The sequence below is a fragment of the Lytechinus variegatus genome, chromosome 8, assembly GCF_018143015.1.
Source record: "Lytechinus variegatus isolate NC3 chromosome 8, Lvar_3.0, whole genome shotgun sequence".
In the NCBI taxonomy this organism is placed as follows: Eukaryota; Metazoa; Echinodermata; class Echinoidea; order Temnopleuroida; family Toxopneustidae; genus Lytechinus; species Lytechinus variegatus.
In genome coordinates this window covers 24,125,560-24,141,636 of record NC_054747.1, presented here as the reverse complement: position 1 = coordinate 24,141,636, position 16,077 = coordinate 24,125,560, and the positions used below count along the sequence as shown (strand labels likewise).

At 37.9% G+C, this 16,077-nt stretch overlaps 1 protein-coding gene across 1 annotated transcript; it reads left to right on the top strand.

Annotated features, from left to right (window-relative positions):
• Positions 1–1,306: 1,306 nt before the first annotated feature.
• Positions 1,307–13,103, top strand: LOC121420206 (26S proteasome non-ATPase regulatory subunit 9-like). The gene is made up of 6 exons (XM_041614760.1): positions 1,307–1,840; positions 4,144–4,246; positions 5,387–5,577; positions 7,300–7,401; positions 10,501–10,589; positions 11,433–13,103. The coding sequence occupies exons 1-6, from the start codon at positions 1,715–1,717 to the stop codon at positions 11,455–11,457; spliced, it is 636 nt and encodes a 211-aa protein (XP_041470694.1). The 5' UTR covers positions 1,307–1,714; the 3' UTR covers positions 11,458–13,103.
• The last annotated feature ends 2,974 nt before the right edge of the window (positions 13,104–16,077 follow it).

Sequence of the window (16,077 nt, the reverse complement as noted above, 5' to 3'; positions counted from 1 at the left end):
TAGTCATATGACAATTAGAGACAGCCGTGTTGCCATTTTCTTGACATATAGTCTATATGGCAATTAGAGACAGCCGTGTTGCCATTTTCTTGACATATAGTTCATATGACAATTAGAGACAGCCGTGTTGCCATTTTCTTGACATATATATAGTCTATATGACAATTAGAGACAGCCGTGTTGCCATTTTCTTGACATATAGTCATATGACAATTAGAGACAGCCGTGTTGCCATTTTCTTGACATATAGTCTATATGACAATTAGAGACAGCCGTGTTGCCATTTTCTTGACATAGTCATATGACAATTAGAGACAGCCGTGTTGCCATTTTCTTGACATATATATAGTCTATATGACAATTAGAGACAGCCGTGTTGCCATTTTCATGACATATAGTCATATGACAATTAGAGACAGCCGTGTTGCCATTTTCTTGACATATAGTCTATATGGCAATTAGAGACAGCCGTGTTGCCATTTTCTTGACATATAGTTCATATAACAATTAGAGACAGCCGTGTTGCCATTTTCTTGACATATATATAGTCTATATAACAATTAGAGACAGCCGTGTTGCCATTTTCTTGACATATAGTTCATATAACAATTAGAGACAGCCGTGTTGCCATTTTCTTGACATATAGTCTATATGACAATTAGAGACAGCCGTGTTGCCATTTTCTTGACATAGTCATATGACAATTAGAGACAGCCGTGTTGCCATTTTCTTGACATAGTCATATGACAATTAGAGACAGCCGTGTTGCCATTTTCTTGACATAGTCATATGACAATTAGAGACAGCCGTGTTGCCATTTTCTTGACATAGTCATATGACAATTAGAGACAGCCGTGTTGCCATTTTCTTGACATATAGTCTATATGACATTTAGAGACAGCCGTGTTGCCATTTTCGTGACATATACATAAATTAACAGGTTATGCAAACTTCTGTAGATGTCTAAATGTGCTTACTGAAAAGAAAATCTTGTTTTGCATGCAATGGCTTCATGAAATTATTACATGTATTTTTATTTTTGTATTTGAAATTCTATTACAATATTTAGGGCCTGCTATAACATTTTTGCCTTGTATATTGAAAATGATCATGATGAAAATATATTTACAAAATTAAATAGTCCTCTCTACCTTACCCTAAAATTAAAATATTTATTTTTTCTAACTCTTAGTGCATTGAATCTTCCGCCAAGTATTTTTTTTTAGTAAATTGTAAATTCATGAAATCATATTAAATTAGACTAATAGATGCTTTTATAGTGGGGCAATATAATCTACGAGTTGATGTTTTCAAATTTCAACTCCACTGGTATGCTGCAGAACTCGCGCTCGCTTCCCTTGAATTTATGATTGAATTTGGTACTCTAATGGTGGTAATTGCACTGTTCCATTTTCGAAAAACGACTGGTCTCGCATCTAACTTCGTACGCGCGCACACATACCTTACCTCTAACTATTGCTAGCTCTATTCTGTTTCGGGTTCGTAGATTCTCTGTTGTTCACGATATCGTGAACATTAAATAGATCTACATGTTTTTTTAACCCATAAATCATCTGAAATTAATTCGCAAGAATCTACATTACTCATAAGTCGTAACGAACGATAGAGGAAGAAGAACAGCTACGGCTACATAGTCATAGACTGCACGTAACACGCACACACTATCGGACTTCCTTAATTGACCAATCAGAACATGGCTAACGTGCTGTCTTTAACGGGACGTATTTCTGCTGACGCTCGGGTGCATGTGCAGGGTTTGATCGCCAGAAAAGATGAAATAGAAGCAGAAATCAAGGCTTTATTCGAAGTTTTGGAATCTGTGAGTGACATGTTTATGAAATTGAGTCATTTTGTGAGCTCATACTTTCCATTATGATTATAAAATCATATTTATTCGACCTCTGTGCTTACTTCAGTCCCACTTATTAATTTTGGTGTATAGGCCATGCCACGTCGTTGTACGCACTCCTGCTCTCACACGTATTGCTAACCCAGGCCAGGGGGCTCCCGGCCGCGTAGCGGTCGGGAGCCGGCGCTGATGCAGTTTCGCACCGGCCGGTTACCAGCATACCTCATCACCAATATTTGTTCCCAAATGTCATGACAAGTCTCTCAGTCACATTTCGATGTCAATTATATCCACCACTTTTCAAAATATCGTGATCGGGAATGGCTGTATTTCGGCTTCGATCTCAACGTCGTTGCTCTACACTGACGACTACACGGCATGAAATCGCTTCGCGGATCGCTTGGATTCACCTAACCCAGTCCGAGCCAGGGAGCTCCCACCCGCCCGCTCCCTGGCCTGGGTTAGGATTCACTGTGCACCGTAATGTTGAACTGAAGTTGCAACCATGGCAACCAAATCATGCGAATATAGATTCGCATGCGGCATGATGGCAGTTTGTTCGCCACATGTTTGCATGATTTGGTTGCTAATTTCAGTTCATATCAACATTACAGTGCACGGTGAATCCAAGCGAGATCCACGAAGCGATGCCTATGCTGTGTCAATCAACGACATTGAGATCGAAGCCGTAAAACAGCCATTCCCGATCACAATATTTTGAAAAGTGGTGGATATATTGACATCGAAATGTGACTGAGAGACTTGCCATGACATTTGGGAACAAGTATTAGTGATTAGGTGTGCTGGTAATCGGCCGGTGCGAAACTGCATTAGCGCCCGGGAGCCCAGGATCGTACGTGCATTTTGGCATACTCGCCTGACAAGCGTGAAGTATGGTCAAAATAATTCTCCGAATAAATAGTTAAAACCGAAATCAAGCACTTACCACGATTATATGGATGATGGTCTAACGAGTGGCAGTTTTTCTGACATCTGGGCACAGACTGGAACCTCAAAAAACGAAAAGTTCTCTCCTCCCCCGTCTCGATCGGCCATTTTGTTACAATTCATAACAAAAATGGCCGATCGAGACGGGGGTAGAAGGGTTAACGTATTGCGAGGTTAGTATACTACTGTAAATGCTGTTATTTTCGCGGGATTGATTTTTCGCGCTTGGCAGCTTCAAAACATATTTGCGGAGTTTTAAATTTGCGCTGCACACTCCATAATCACAAAGACACTTCCTTCTTGCCCATCTGTGAATGGAAATCAAAATTTCAGCAACAAAATTGTATTTTCTGATCATAATTCTAGCTCTAGTGCGGCACAATTCAGCATTGTTTTGATCTAATCATGAGCTTTTGTGACATTTCGCGCAACTTTTCTTCGCGGGGCGGACATCGGGGAAGGCAAAACGGAGGCGCTGCTACTAGGGCTGCTGGCCTGGTATGGTCTATGGATGGCCGAGCACCAGGTAAGGAACGGGGGATTACGGCTGAATCAAAGTGCATGGGATCAATCAACAAACATGGGCGATCGACCGAACGTCTTCTCAAAAACTAAACAGATCAACACACCAATCAAACAGCAAAAGCAATTTATATTTCAATCAAAATCATAATAAAAATACAGATCTGCGACTGTTAAAAAAATGATCACATTGCTTTGGAACAAATTCTCGCAATGCACGATTAAAATTGAAGCTCAAGCTTTCTTGCGTAAATGCCGCCCTCTTTAGATCAAATTATGCAATCTCGATCTCTTTGCCAAAACGATACTCGCAATTGAACCGCGGTTCAAAACTTGCATTAAGAATAGATGCTCATAAATTCACGCGTATTTAAATTCGTGCTCGCCGATCTTGCCGCGAAATACGTGAAAATTTCCACTTTTACAGTATACTAACCTCGCACTAGAAGTGTGTCTACGCCGTGGATAATTTAGTTGTTGGTTAACACATCGCTTCATAACGGGTATAGTGTTAGCCGAAACTCATTCCGCTACTCACCAGGGCTTTTTCTAGTGAACATGGTGAAAAGCATGCCAATTTCAATTTTTCAATTGATTTTTACATTAAGTTAAAAGGCACATAAAAAAGAGCAAAATCGCTTACCATCTACATTTACCTGTATCACCTTCTGATAGAAAGAAAATAGACCCAACTGTTTCTTCCTGTTTAGCAGCTGAAATTGACTGATTATTACCTATGACTTATCAAATCTTTACTTGTTATACTTTAACATATTGGATTTCTATTTTTCCTTGTTTTACAGCAAAATGGAGTTGGTATGACAGGGCCGTTGATTGATGCAGAGGGCTACCCAAGAAATGACATTGATGTTTATTCAGTGAGAACTTCCAGACACAAAATTATCTGTGAGTAACAGTGCATAATAACTGATAGGTCTAGTAGAATAATGAAAAAATGATCAAGGTTTTTGGTGGGAATGTGATGCAAAAGAACTTCCTCAGTTTTTCCCCAGTGCCCTCGATGCTTCGGTTAGAGATTGATTTTTCATTGTGTCAGGCACAGAGTGAACTTCTTCCTCAGTTCCTACCCAATACTCGTGATACTTGGTCTTAGAGTGGAAAGTGAAAGGCTACATTACAAAAGGGGCAGAAACTGTGTTGCTATGGTAATGAAATATAATGCTGGAAGGCCAAATAAGGCTTCCTGATCAGGCAGGGGTCTAAACTTTCACTAATACTCCTAGGGGTGTTTTTCACAAAGATTTAAGTATGACTTAGAGTCGCACTTAAATGTCTAGTTGCGTGCAGTATAAAAGGCATGACAGCATTGGTCAGATTATGCCAAGAGGACGCGCACTTCTGCGTATTGATCAATAAGATTGCGCGTTGCACATCATGTACGCGTCAACATTTAAGTGCGACCTAAGTCATACTTAAATCTTTGTGAAACACCCCCCTGGTTCTTAAAGTAAGCAAAAGCAGTTAAGCAATCTTAAGTGTTCTTTCATATACTCTCCCACTCCAAATAATATCTTACATATTTCCTTTTTTTACATGGTGGCCTATGTGCAGGGCTGTTGGGAGTATATCCTGTTTCTCTGGTTACCGGTATTTTGAAATTTTTCGCTGTACATATGACCTGGCCATTATTTCCTTTCATGTATTAAAGAGTATGGTATCTACCCGCGTGGGCGCGTCATAGTCTAGTGGTTCTGATTCTCGCCTTTCAAACAGAGGGTCGTGGGTTTGAATCCTAGCCATGGCATGTTTTTCCTTCAGCAAGAAATTTATCCACACTGTGCTGCACTCGACCCAGGTGAGGTAAATGGGTACCGGCAGGAAGTAATTCCTCTAAAAGCTGTGCGCACTACAATCGGTAGACTTGCTTAGCCATAGTAATATAGGAGCGCCTTGAGCACCTAGCAAGGTGGATACGTGCGCTACAAAACCTATATTATTTTATTATATACCCAGTTCCCCCTCCCCCTCCCACCTCACCGCTAATGAATCTACATCTAGATAATATATACCCTTTTAACATTGCAGGTCTACAGAATGATCACAAAGCCTTAATGCAAGAAGTTGAACAGGCTCTTCATACACTGCATGGCATTGAGAGACAACAGCGGGAACAGGGCACCTACAATCCCGTTGCAAACGGGTCCAGTAATGGAGCTGCTTCAATCCCATTCGCCAAGGTGGACCTGGTTTCACAAGGATCCCCAGCAGAGAAAGCTGTAAGTTTGATGTGTAATAACATGATTAATATTTGCCTATTTCAGGTCACTTTTAATTCATCATCACCATTCTAATCATCATCCTAAATATCACTATCATGGGAATACCATAGATGCAAAACAATTCACACTATCCTTAACGGGGAAGCGCCAATATATCTCTCTGAACTCGTAGTAAGATCTAGTAATGTCCATTCGTACAGAACGAGAAACTCAGTTCAGAATGGTGTAGTGGTACCGCTTGTACGCACACAGGCTGGAAAAAGGGCATTTTCTCATAGTGCTGCCATTCTCTGGAATCAGCTGGATAGTGGTACCCGTAGTGCAGTCTCGAGGCAATCCTTCGCTACATCTTATTGGAGAGCGAGAAACTGCTGAATTAAAATAACTACCCCCTATCTGGCTGGTTCCAGGGACAAGCAATCAAATATTTAAACATAAAATTAATCAATAATCATAGGGAATATATACTTGTCTAGATTTGCTTATGCACAATGTATTTATGTTGAATTTTGTTCAAAATACACACATTATTTTAGTATGTATGTGTCTGTGTCCTGCAGGTTGGTTGTCTCTTTGAACATATTTTCTTCCTTGTTTAATATCTTTTCATTGTTTGTACTTGTTAATATATGTATGTATTTGATACTTGTATGCAGGGCCCCCAAGGAAAACAGTGCTTAGTCCACTGATGGGGCCACCCTGGGTAAACAAAACGAAATAAATAAATAAATTATCATCATCCTCAGTAAGTGTCATCACCCTCATCATCAACCTCATTGTCTTCATCATCATAATTTTCATTGACATCATCACCGCCATTATCATCATCATCATCACCAGCGTCATCATCACTATCATCAACATCGTCATCATTATCATCATCATCACCACCATCATCATCATCATCACCACCATCATCATCCTCATCATCATCATTGTCATTATCATCATCATCATCACCACCATCATCATTATCACCCTCATCCTCATTGACAATATCATCAAGATCATCATCTTTATCGTCATCACTTTCACCATCCCTTATTCACATCTTCATTATCACCATTATAATTATCATCATTACTATCAACACTATCTTGATCATCTTCATTCTTATCATCACCACCACTACCATCATCATCATCATCAGCCTCATCTTCACCATATCATTATCACTATCATTTTCATCATCACCAATAATATATCATCTGGAATCTGGATATTATCTTGTGTTTCCAATAAGTTGAGTCAAATATACTTTGTCCAACCAGCCTTTGTTTTATCATGATCTTCATGGTTTCGTCTAACCAGGACCTGGGGCCCGTTTTAGAAAGAGTTACAACCGTTGTAACTTTGCCATTACGGCAACTACCATGGCAACAGGGCTCAGCAGCCAATCAAAATCAAGGTTACCACGGTAGTTGCCGTAATGGTAAAGCTACAATAGTTGTAACTCTTTATGAAACGGGCTCCTGGTATCATAAAGCTTGCCAACTGATTATAGGGCTGATTTTTACGATTGATCATGTACAATAATCAATGCAATCAATCCTAGACATCGGCCCCATGATCGATCACTAAGCTTTATGTAATTGGGCTTGCATTGCATTGTATCAATATATTTGTTGGCAGTCACATACTATTGCAAGGCTATGGTAGTTCTTCTGTTTAAGGGCTGTTGGAAATTTGACCTTATTTGCAATTTCTCTCAACATACAGGGTGTACATGTCGGTGACAAAATCCTAGAGTTTGGATCAGTGACTTCAATGAATTTTAGAAGTATTAAAGACATCGCTCCAGTGGTGCAACACAGTCAAAATGTAAGTCACTTTCATTATTGATAAGGGGTCTGCCATTGGGTGTGGTAACTGGTAAGATGATGATTGGTGTGTCATTGGGTGTGGTTAGATGATAAGAGGTGTTTCACTTGGGTGTGGTAAGATAATAAGGGGTGTGTCGTTGGGTGTGGTAAGATGATAAGGGGTGTGAAATTGGGTTTGGTAAGATGAGAAGGGGAATATGATTAAGTTTAGTAAGATGATAAGGGTGTGACATTAGTTGTAAGATGATAAAGGGTTATGCCATTGGGTGTGGTAAGATGATTAGGGGTGTGCAATTGGATGTGGTAAGATAAGGGGTATGCCATTGTGCATGTTAAGATAATAAGGGGTATGTCATTGGATGTAGTAAGATGATAAGGGGTGTGTCATTGGGTGTAGTAAGATGATAAGGGGTGTGTCATTGGGTGTGGTAAGATGATAAGGGGTGTGTCATTGGGTGTGGTAAGATGAGAAGGGGAATACGATTAAGTTTAGTAAGATGATAAGGGTTGTGATATTAGTTGTAAGATGATAAAGGGTTATGCCATTGGGTGTGGTAAGATGATAAGGGGTGTCTCATTGTGTGTGGTAAGATGATAAGGGGTGTGAAATTGGGTTTGGTAAGATGAGAAGGGGAATATGATTAAGTTTAGTAAGATGATAAGGGTGTGACATTAGTTGTAAGATGATAAAGGGTTATGCCATTGGGTGTGGTAAGATGATAAGGGGTGTGCAATTGGATGTGGTAAGATGATAAGGGTGTACCGTTGGGTGTGGTAAGATGATAAGGTGTATGTCATTGGTTGTAAGATGATAAAGGGTTATGCCATTGGGTGTGGTAAGATGATAAGGGGTGTGCAATTGGATGTGGTAAGATGATAAGGGTGTACCATTGGGTGTGATAAGATAAGGGGTATGCCATCGTGCATGGTAAGATAATAAGGGGTGTGTCATTGGGTGTGGTTAGATGATAAGGGGAATGCAACTGGGTGTGGTAAGATGAGGAGGGGTTATGCCATTGGGTGTGGTAAGATGATAAGGGGTGTCTCATTGTGTGTGGTAAGATGATAAGGGGTGTGAAATTGGGTGTGGTAAGATGAGAAGGGGAATACGATTAAGTTTAGTAAGATGATAAGGGTAGTGACATTAGTTGTAAGATGATAAAGGGTTATGCCATTGGGTGTGGTAAGATGATTAGGGGTGTGCAATTGGATGTGGTAAGATAAGGGGTATGCCATTGTGCATGTTAAGATAATAAGGGGTATGTCATTGGATGTAGTAAGATGATAAGGGGTGTGTCATTGGGTGTAGTAAGATGATAAGGGGTGTGTCATTGGGTGTGGTAAGATGATAAGGGGTGTGTCATTGGGTGTGATAAGATGAGAAGGGGAATACGATTAAGTTTAGTAAGATTATAAGGGTAGTGACATTAGTTTTAAGATGATAAAGGGTTATGCCATTGGGTGTGGTAAGATGATTAGGGGTGTGCAATTGGATGTGGTAAGATAAGGGGTATGCCATTGTGCATGTTAAGATAATAAGGGGTATGTCATTGGATGTAGTAAGATGATAAGGGGTGTGTCATTGGGTGTAGTAAGATGATAAGGGGTGTGTCATTGGGTGTGGTAAGATGATAAGGGGTGTGTCATTGGGTGTGGTAAGATGATAAGGGGTGTGTCATTGGGTGTGGTAAGATGAGAAGGGGAATACGATTAAGTTTAGTAAGATGATAAGGGTTGTAATATTAGTTGTAAGATGATAAAGGGTTATGCCATTGGGTGTGGTAAGATGATAAGGGGTGTCTCATTGTGTGTGGTAAGATGAAAAGGGGTGTGAAATTGGGTGTGGTAAGATGAGAAGGGGAATACGATTAAGTTTAGTAAGATTATAAGGGTTGTGATATTAGTTGTAAGATGATACGGGGTTATGCCATTGGGTGTGGTAAGATGATAAGGGGTGTCTCATTGTGTGTGGTAAGATGATAAGGGGTGTGAAATTGGGTGTGGTAAGATGAGAAGGGGAATACGATTAAGTTTAGTAAGATTATAAGGGTTGTGACATTAGTTGTAAGATGATACGGGGTTATGCCATTGGGTGTGGTAAGATGATAAGGGGTGTCTCATTGTGTGTGGTAAGATGATAAGGGGTGTGAAATTGGATGTGGTAAGATGATAAGGGTGTACCATTGGGTGTGGTAAGATAAGGGGTATGCCATTGTGCATGGTAAGATAATAAGGGGTATGTCATTGGATGTGGTTAGATGATAAAGGGTTATGCCATTTGGTGTGTTAAGATGATAAGGGTTGTGTCATTAGGTGTGGTAAGATGATAAGGGTGTACCATTGGGTGTGGTAAGATAAGGGGTATGCCATTGTGCATGGTAAGATAATAAGGGGTATGTCATTGGATGTGGTTAGATGATAAAGGGTTATGCCATTTGGTGTGTTAAGATGATAAGGGTTGTGTCATTAGGTGTGGTAAGATGATAAGGGTGTACCATTGGGTGTGGTAAGATGATAAGGTGTATGTCATTGGTTGTATTAAGATGAGAAGGGGTTATGTCATTGGGTGTGGTAAGATGATAAGGGGTGTCTCATTTTGGTGTGTAAAGATGATAAGGGGTGTATCATTAGGTGTGGTAAGATGATAAGGGGTGTGTCATTAGGTGTGGTAAGATGATAAGGGGTATGTCATTGGTTGTATTAAGATGAGAAGGGGTTATGTCATTGGGTGTGGTAAGATGATAAGGGGTGTCTCATTTTGGTGTGTAAAGATGATAAGGGGTGTATCATTAGGTGTGGTAAGATGATAAGGGGTGTGTCATTAGGTGTGGTAAGATGATAAGGGGTATGTCATTGGTTGTGTTAAGATGATAAAGGGTATGCCATTGGGTGTGGTAAGATGATAATGGGTGTGTCATTGGGTGTGGTAAGATGATAATGGGTGTGTCATTGGGTATGGTAAGATGATAATGGGTGTGTCATTGGGTGTGTTAAGATGATAACGGTTATGCCATTACCTTGATAGGATTACAATGTTATTTGAAAAGTGGATGAAAATGTTACATGATCTTGATTTAGGTCTTCATTTCTCCCCCAGAAACCTATCCGTGTTGTTGTACAGCGAGATGAGGATAAAGTGACCCTCTCTTTGACTCCACAAACTTGGAGTGGAAGAGGTCTCCTCGGGTGAGTCTAATTGAATTTACAAACCTTTGCTGAAATGGAAAGTGTACCATCTTTTCAATAAAAGCAGAATAAAAGCAGAAAAAAGAGAAATTAATGAAAATGTGTTGTTGCTTTGCATCAGTCAATAGAAACTAGTGTCCTTTTAGCTATCCCTGGCCACCGGTCGATGGGTCTTTCAATTTTATCCGTATTTTTTCCAGCCTATTGTCAGAAATAAAATGAATAAAAAATAATGAATTGAATGAATAGCTCTAAAGGAACAGTCTAAAACAAGACAGTCACATTTCGTACATTGAATAACGCATAACAAAAGAGAGCCCAGGACACGGTCACATTACTGACATAAGTAGGGCACATTAATCTATTCCAGTTCCATACTGTACCAAAAAGAGTTGCCATATTGAAAATCCATGAATGAATAATTACGTTTTTGATTAAAATTGATGCCTGTACTACATATCATTAATAAAGCACATGTGTTGAATGTTGAATAATAAAAACGTGCAACATTTATATAGTGCTTAATACAAATGTTTCTATGCGCTGCATACTATTACCTTCACATTAGTATGGATGGAAATGATCATGCAGTATACATAAGTTCTTATATTTCAGGCGAAAAGTTAATGACAAATTTCTCATGCTACATTTTATTGCTTCATTGTACAGTTGTTTACATTGTACCTTATGTGAATTTCAGGGGCTCTGTTTTAACTTTCTAGAGCTATAGGGAGAATTTTGGGTAAAATTATTCCCTGCCCTCCCCCTCCTTGTATGTGTTTTTAATTTTGCTAGTCAGAAGTCATTATTACTTTAAAATTGTTTTTATCTGATCTCTTGCAGATGCAATATAATTCCAATAAGATAAAGAGAGGATGGAACGAGATGTTGTAACAGCACTATAAAGATGAAGACAAAGACAGTGGAATCTGACTATTCATACTTTAAGTTTATATATATAGTTTCCTTTTGATAAACTTGCATGTCGTATAAATGAAGCAAGCAGCCGATTGGAGACCACCTTAGTGTGAAATGGAGCCCAGGCTGACCATAGAAAGACTGATTCTACGATCTTCATCACTTGATGGTCTTGCCTGCATAGCAGAAGGGAGTCACAGGCACCGCTTTTTCGTCGGCATCAGAAAAATTGAAGTCTTAAACAAGGCTAAGTTGCAAGTAGTGATAACATCTGAATGACATCAGTGGTGATTGATAGCATTATCAGTTGTAAGTGATGATAATGTCTGAATGACATATTACTGATAACCACTGGTGACTGATAGCACTATCACCAATTTCCGAAACAATTCAAAGTTGCAAAATGAATGTCTTTTTCAATTCTGTTGGAAACAGTGTTTGATAAAATATGCAGTTCTGTTTTAACAGTATATTATGTCAAATCTGGTATTCCAAGAAGCCAATGTATTTTCAAATTGTCATTAGTAATTTCACACCAAACAGGGTGGAAAATCAATGTTTATTTTTGTTTCAATTTATCAGTGAATGGTTTATTCTCACATCACCAAAAATAGATTTAATGTCTTTTAATTGTGCACTGTCTTGTGCGGTTTCACTAAAAATATTGTTGTATACATCTATCCTCTATTCATGTTACGGCCTTGTATATACACACACATGGTACAAAAATAAAAAAATTAAATGCTTGAATTTAATCAGCATAATACTTCAGTTTGATGTACATGTAGGATACTCTTTCATTCTTACATGTACAAGTATATAAAATTTACAATTTCAGTTTGTCAGCAACTTAGATATTTTGTATTGATCAGTAGCGACTATAGTGTACTCTTTGATATTTGTAAGTCATAATCATTTGTGATGACTTGCAAATAGGAGGTTAATGTCTTTCTCCAAATGCAGTGATATCAGAGTACTTGTGTACAAGGAAATATATCTGATAAAGGATTGGGCTATTTTAAACTATTGGGTATCTTGTGGGCCATGATGACCTCCCTCCTAATCTCAGCTACTATCCACACCAAAGTTTAGCATGCATGTTCCTTACAATGTCAACTACAGTGCATAAGCCTATTTAAGTGAAAAATAGTTATTTTTTTAATTGATATGTATTTGTTTATGCAAATTTATGTACAAAAAATATTTGCATATTTCACTTCCCAATTTCATTTCAAATTTCTTTTATTTTGCAAATGTCATCTTGTGCTTGTATAATGAAAAATGCAACCAAAAAATGTGTTTACATATTTGGGGGTTTATATATTTTTTTAAAATACTTTATTTTCTTTGAAAAGTCACATGGTAGTCACCACTTTTACAAAGTCTTTATAAACTCCCGGGACATCACTGGAAGTCACGAAAAGCAGCAATTTAGTCATGGAAAAGTCTTGGAAAAGTCATGGAATTCTGTTTTCAATTTTCTGTGGGAACCCTGATAATGGTCAATGCAAAAGGTAATATGTGAGGATACTTTTAGTTTCCCATTTTGTTCAAGAAGCTTTGTTTGTAAATATAAAATAAAATCATATTGATAATGAATATTAATCTTATATATGTATTTCGTTTTTGTATTATTCATAAAGGCTAAGTCTACCCTAAGGTAGAAAAAAGAACAATGTGCACAGAACAATGTTGTCCTTACTAAAAAAAGTGAGGTATAAATCCTGGTCCCAGTCGGAGGTGAAAAAATAATGTTCCACAATCTCTGCAGCCAATGCTTTCTTGGATGCAAATAAGAAAATCCAGAAAGGGAATTTGTAGTGAAATTGTTTTCAGAAATTTGTCTCAAATCTTCAAGGGAAGTTCACTTGGTTTTAAGTGAAAAAAGTAGAAGTGACTCTGCAGAGGTTTACAGTTCACCATGTGCTTTAGTCTGGGAAGGACTGTATGATGGTGGAGTGATAGAGATGGAAATTTGAAAGATGAAAGTGAGAAGTATCTTGTGTGATATTAGGTGAAGTCCTATAAAAGGAGTGTAGACCAAATGAGGTTGATGACTTGGAGCTGAAAAGTAGACGAGTTGAGAAGTCCTAGCAATGTTGAGAAGGTGAGCAATGGAGAAGGCTTGAGCAATGATGAGTGGATTAGCTGTAGAGAGTAGATGCAAGGAGTATCAATGTTCTGGGCAGCTTAAAGGTCAAGTCCACCGTGGAAAATATGGATTTGAATCAACATGGAAAAATTAGACAAGCATGCTGAAAATATAAAAATAGGATGTAAAATAAGATAGTTATATGTTAAAGTTTCGCCTATTTTTCACATAATAGCTATATAATAGATGCAAAATTAAGTCACATGCAAATGAGAGAATCGATGTCCCTCACTATTTCTTTTGTTTTTTTTTATTGTTTGAATTATACAATATTTCAATTTTGACAATTAGGGCCAACTTGACTGAACCATAAAATGTTAAATGATAATAAATGATCAGGGAGAAATAAAACTTTGTTTCACATGACAATGAGTGGAAAATAAAAATATTTCATATAATAAATACAAAAAGAAACAGTGAGCGTGTGATGTAATCAGTTACCTCATTTGCATACCGACGGAGATGTGCATAGAAGTGAAACTTGATTGTCATGTCACTTTACATCTGAAATTGATGAAATTTTCAGTGTTATAATTGTTTGCTTTTCTCTTTTTATTCAAATAAACTTTTCGTTGGGATGGACTTGTCCTTTAACTGTCCGCATCTATTCTCTACTGCTCATCTACTCATTTTTGTTCTTAGAGTGGGGGAAAGAGAGTGAAGGGGGTAGAGAGGAACGGGTGAATAAATAAGGCATAAACCTTTTCATTTCTTCATCTGTTTTCAAATATCTTCCATTCTGTTCCATTACCATCTTATTCTAGTCTTCTAACTCTCTCTTATGAACGCCTTCAACATCCTTATATTGTCTTCCATATTGCATCATTCTTCCACTTTTCTGTAACCTCTTTCTCTCTAATACACACACCTATCAAAATCCTTCTTCATCACCATATATTTCTTATACCTTTTCACATATTTATGCTTCCACTCACATCACTCTATCTTCCTCCTAAACAAATTTTCATCTATTTTAACTATCTACATGTAACTTTAGAATTGCTATACCGCAAGTTCAAGATTCAGTTTCATCAGTGAGTTGAAATTGTGCAAAAGCAGAAATACCCGACAAATTACAAACTTCATGCGGTCAGAATTTATACCTCTGCTATTGGGAAGTTTGCAATGTGTTTTACAAATAACTTCTACAATTGATGAATACTATCAAATACCTATTTGGATCCACATTCCTGTATTCATACATGATAAATCTTTGATTTTTTTTTCTGTTCTTGGATTTACAAAGTTATTGCGAAAATGATCCATAATCATGAGCGACAAATTTGACTGTTGACTGTCAACCCAAGTCTGATTAAGATTGCATAACAAAGCTTAGCAATTAATTGTAGGGCTCATTTCATTGCATTGGCTACAATGTACGTGGAGCATTATGGCTCAAGGGATTAGTCTTCTGACTTTGAAACAGAGGGTTGTGGGTTCGAATCCCAGCCATGGCGTAATTTCCTTCAGCAAGAAATTTATCCGCATTGTGCTGCACTCAACCTAGGTGAGGTGAATGGGTACCCATCAGGATTAATTCATTGAATGCATGAGCGCTGAAAGGCAGTTATAGCGAAAGCCGGGGTAATGATAATAATGTGCCTCGGAATAGAATATTTCCAGATAGATGGCGCTATATAAATTCCCATTATCATCATTATTAATTAATCCTGAAAATCAAGCATACGATTAATCACTAACCTTTGTGTTACGGGACCCAGAACATCATCAATGCATGAATTAGAAGTTGAAATTAGAAATCAAAAAGTACTTCATGTTCCGGGAATCAAAGAAGCATTTCCACCCATATAACTTGAGCCAAAGAAGAACAAATAACTCACATAAAAATACAGTACAAGAACAATCCTTTAATAGGGACAGATAACAAACATACATGTTCATTCAAATGTAACAAAAAAAAACCCATACACATACATGATATCTAAACAATAATTGGTCATTCACAACTAAATTTTGTAACTTTAGATCACAATCAAATTCTTCAAGTACATGTATGTGAGTGCAGTCCAACATGCATGTACATGTATAGCCAATCCACAAATGTGGACATTATAATTACCTGCATGTGCAATATCCGTGAACACAAGTGATATCGGAAATGTAATAAAGTACAAGTTACATGAATATTTCATGCCAGAAATTCTGATACTTTGTTATCTTACCATTGTCAAAAAGATGCAATGATTTGAATTACATTGATGATTAATTTAATCATTTTTCTCTAACATTATTGAAGTTACCTAACAATTCTAGATTCATTTCTTAATTTGCACTTTAATATGACATATCCTATGAGGTATTACACAGTATATTTCCTTCTAAAAAAAACATGTCACCTCATCCCCCTCCCAGTCCATCCACCCACTCCCCCCCCCCCCCCCATACAGTAAATAATAT

Excerpts from the sequence above, each read along its gene's own strand:
- LOC121420206 (XM_041614760.1), top strand. The coding sequence starts at position 1,715 with ATGGCTAACGTGCTGTCTTTAACGGGACGTATTTCTGCTGACGCTCGG. Across the intron at positions 1,841-4,143 it reads TATTCGAAGTTTTGGAATCT|CAAAATGGAGTTGGTATGAC; the intron begins GTGAGTGACATG and ends CTTGTTTTACAG. Across the intron at positions 5,578-7,299 it reads GATCCCCAGCAGAGAAAGCT|GGTGTACATGTCGGTGACAA; the intron begins GTAAGTTTGATG and ends CTCAACATACAG.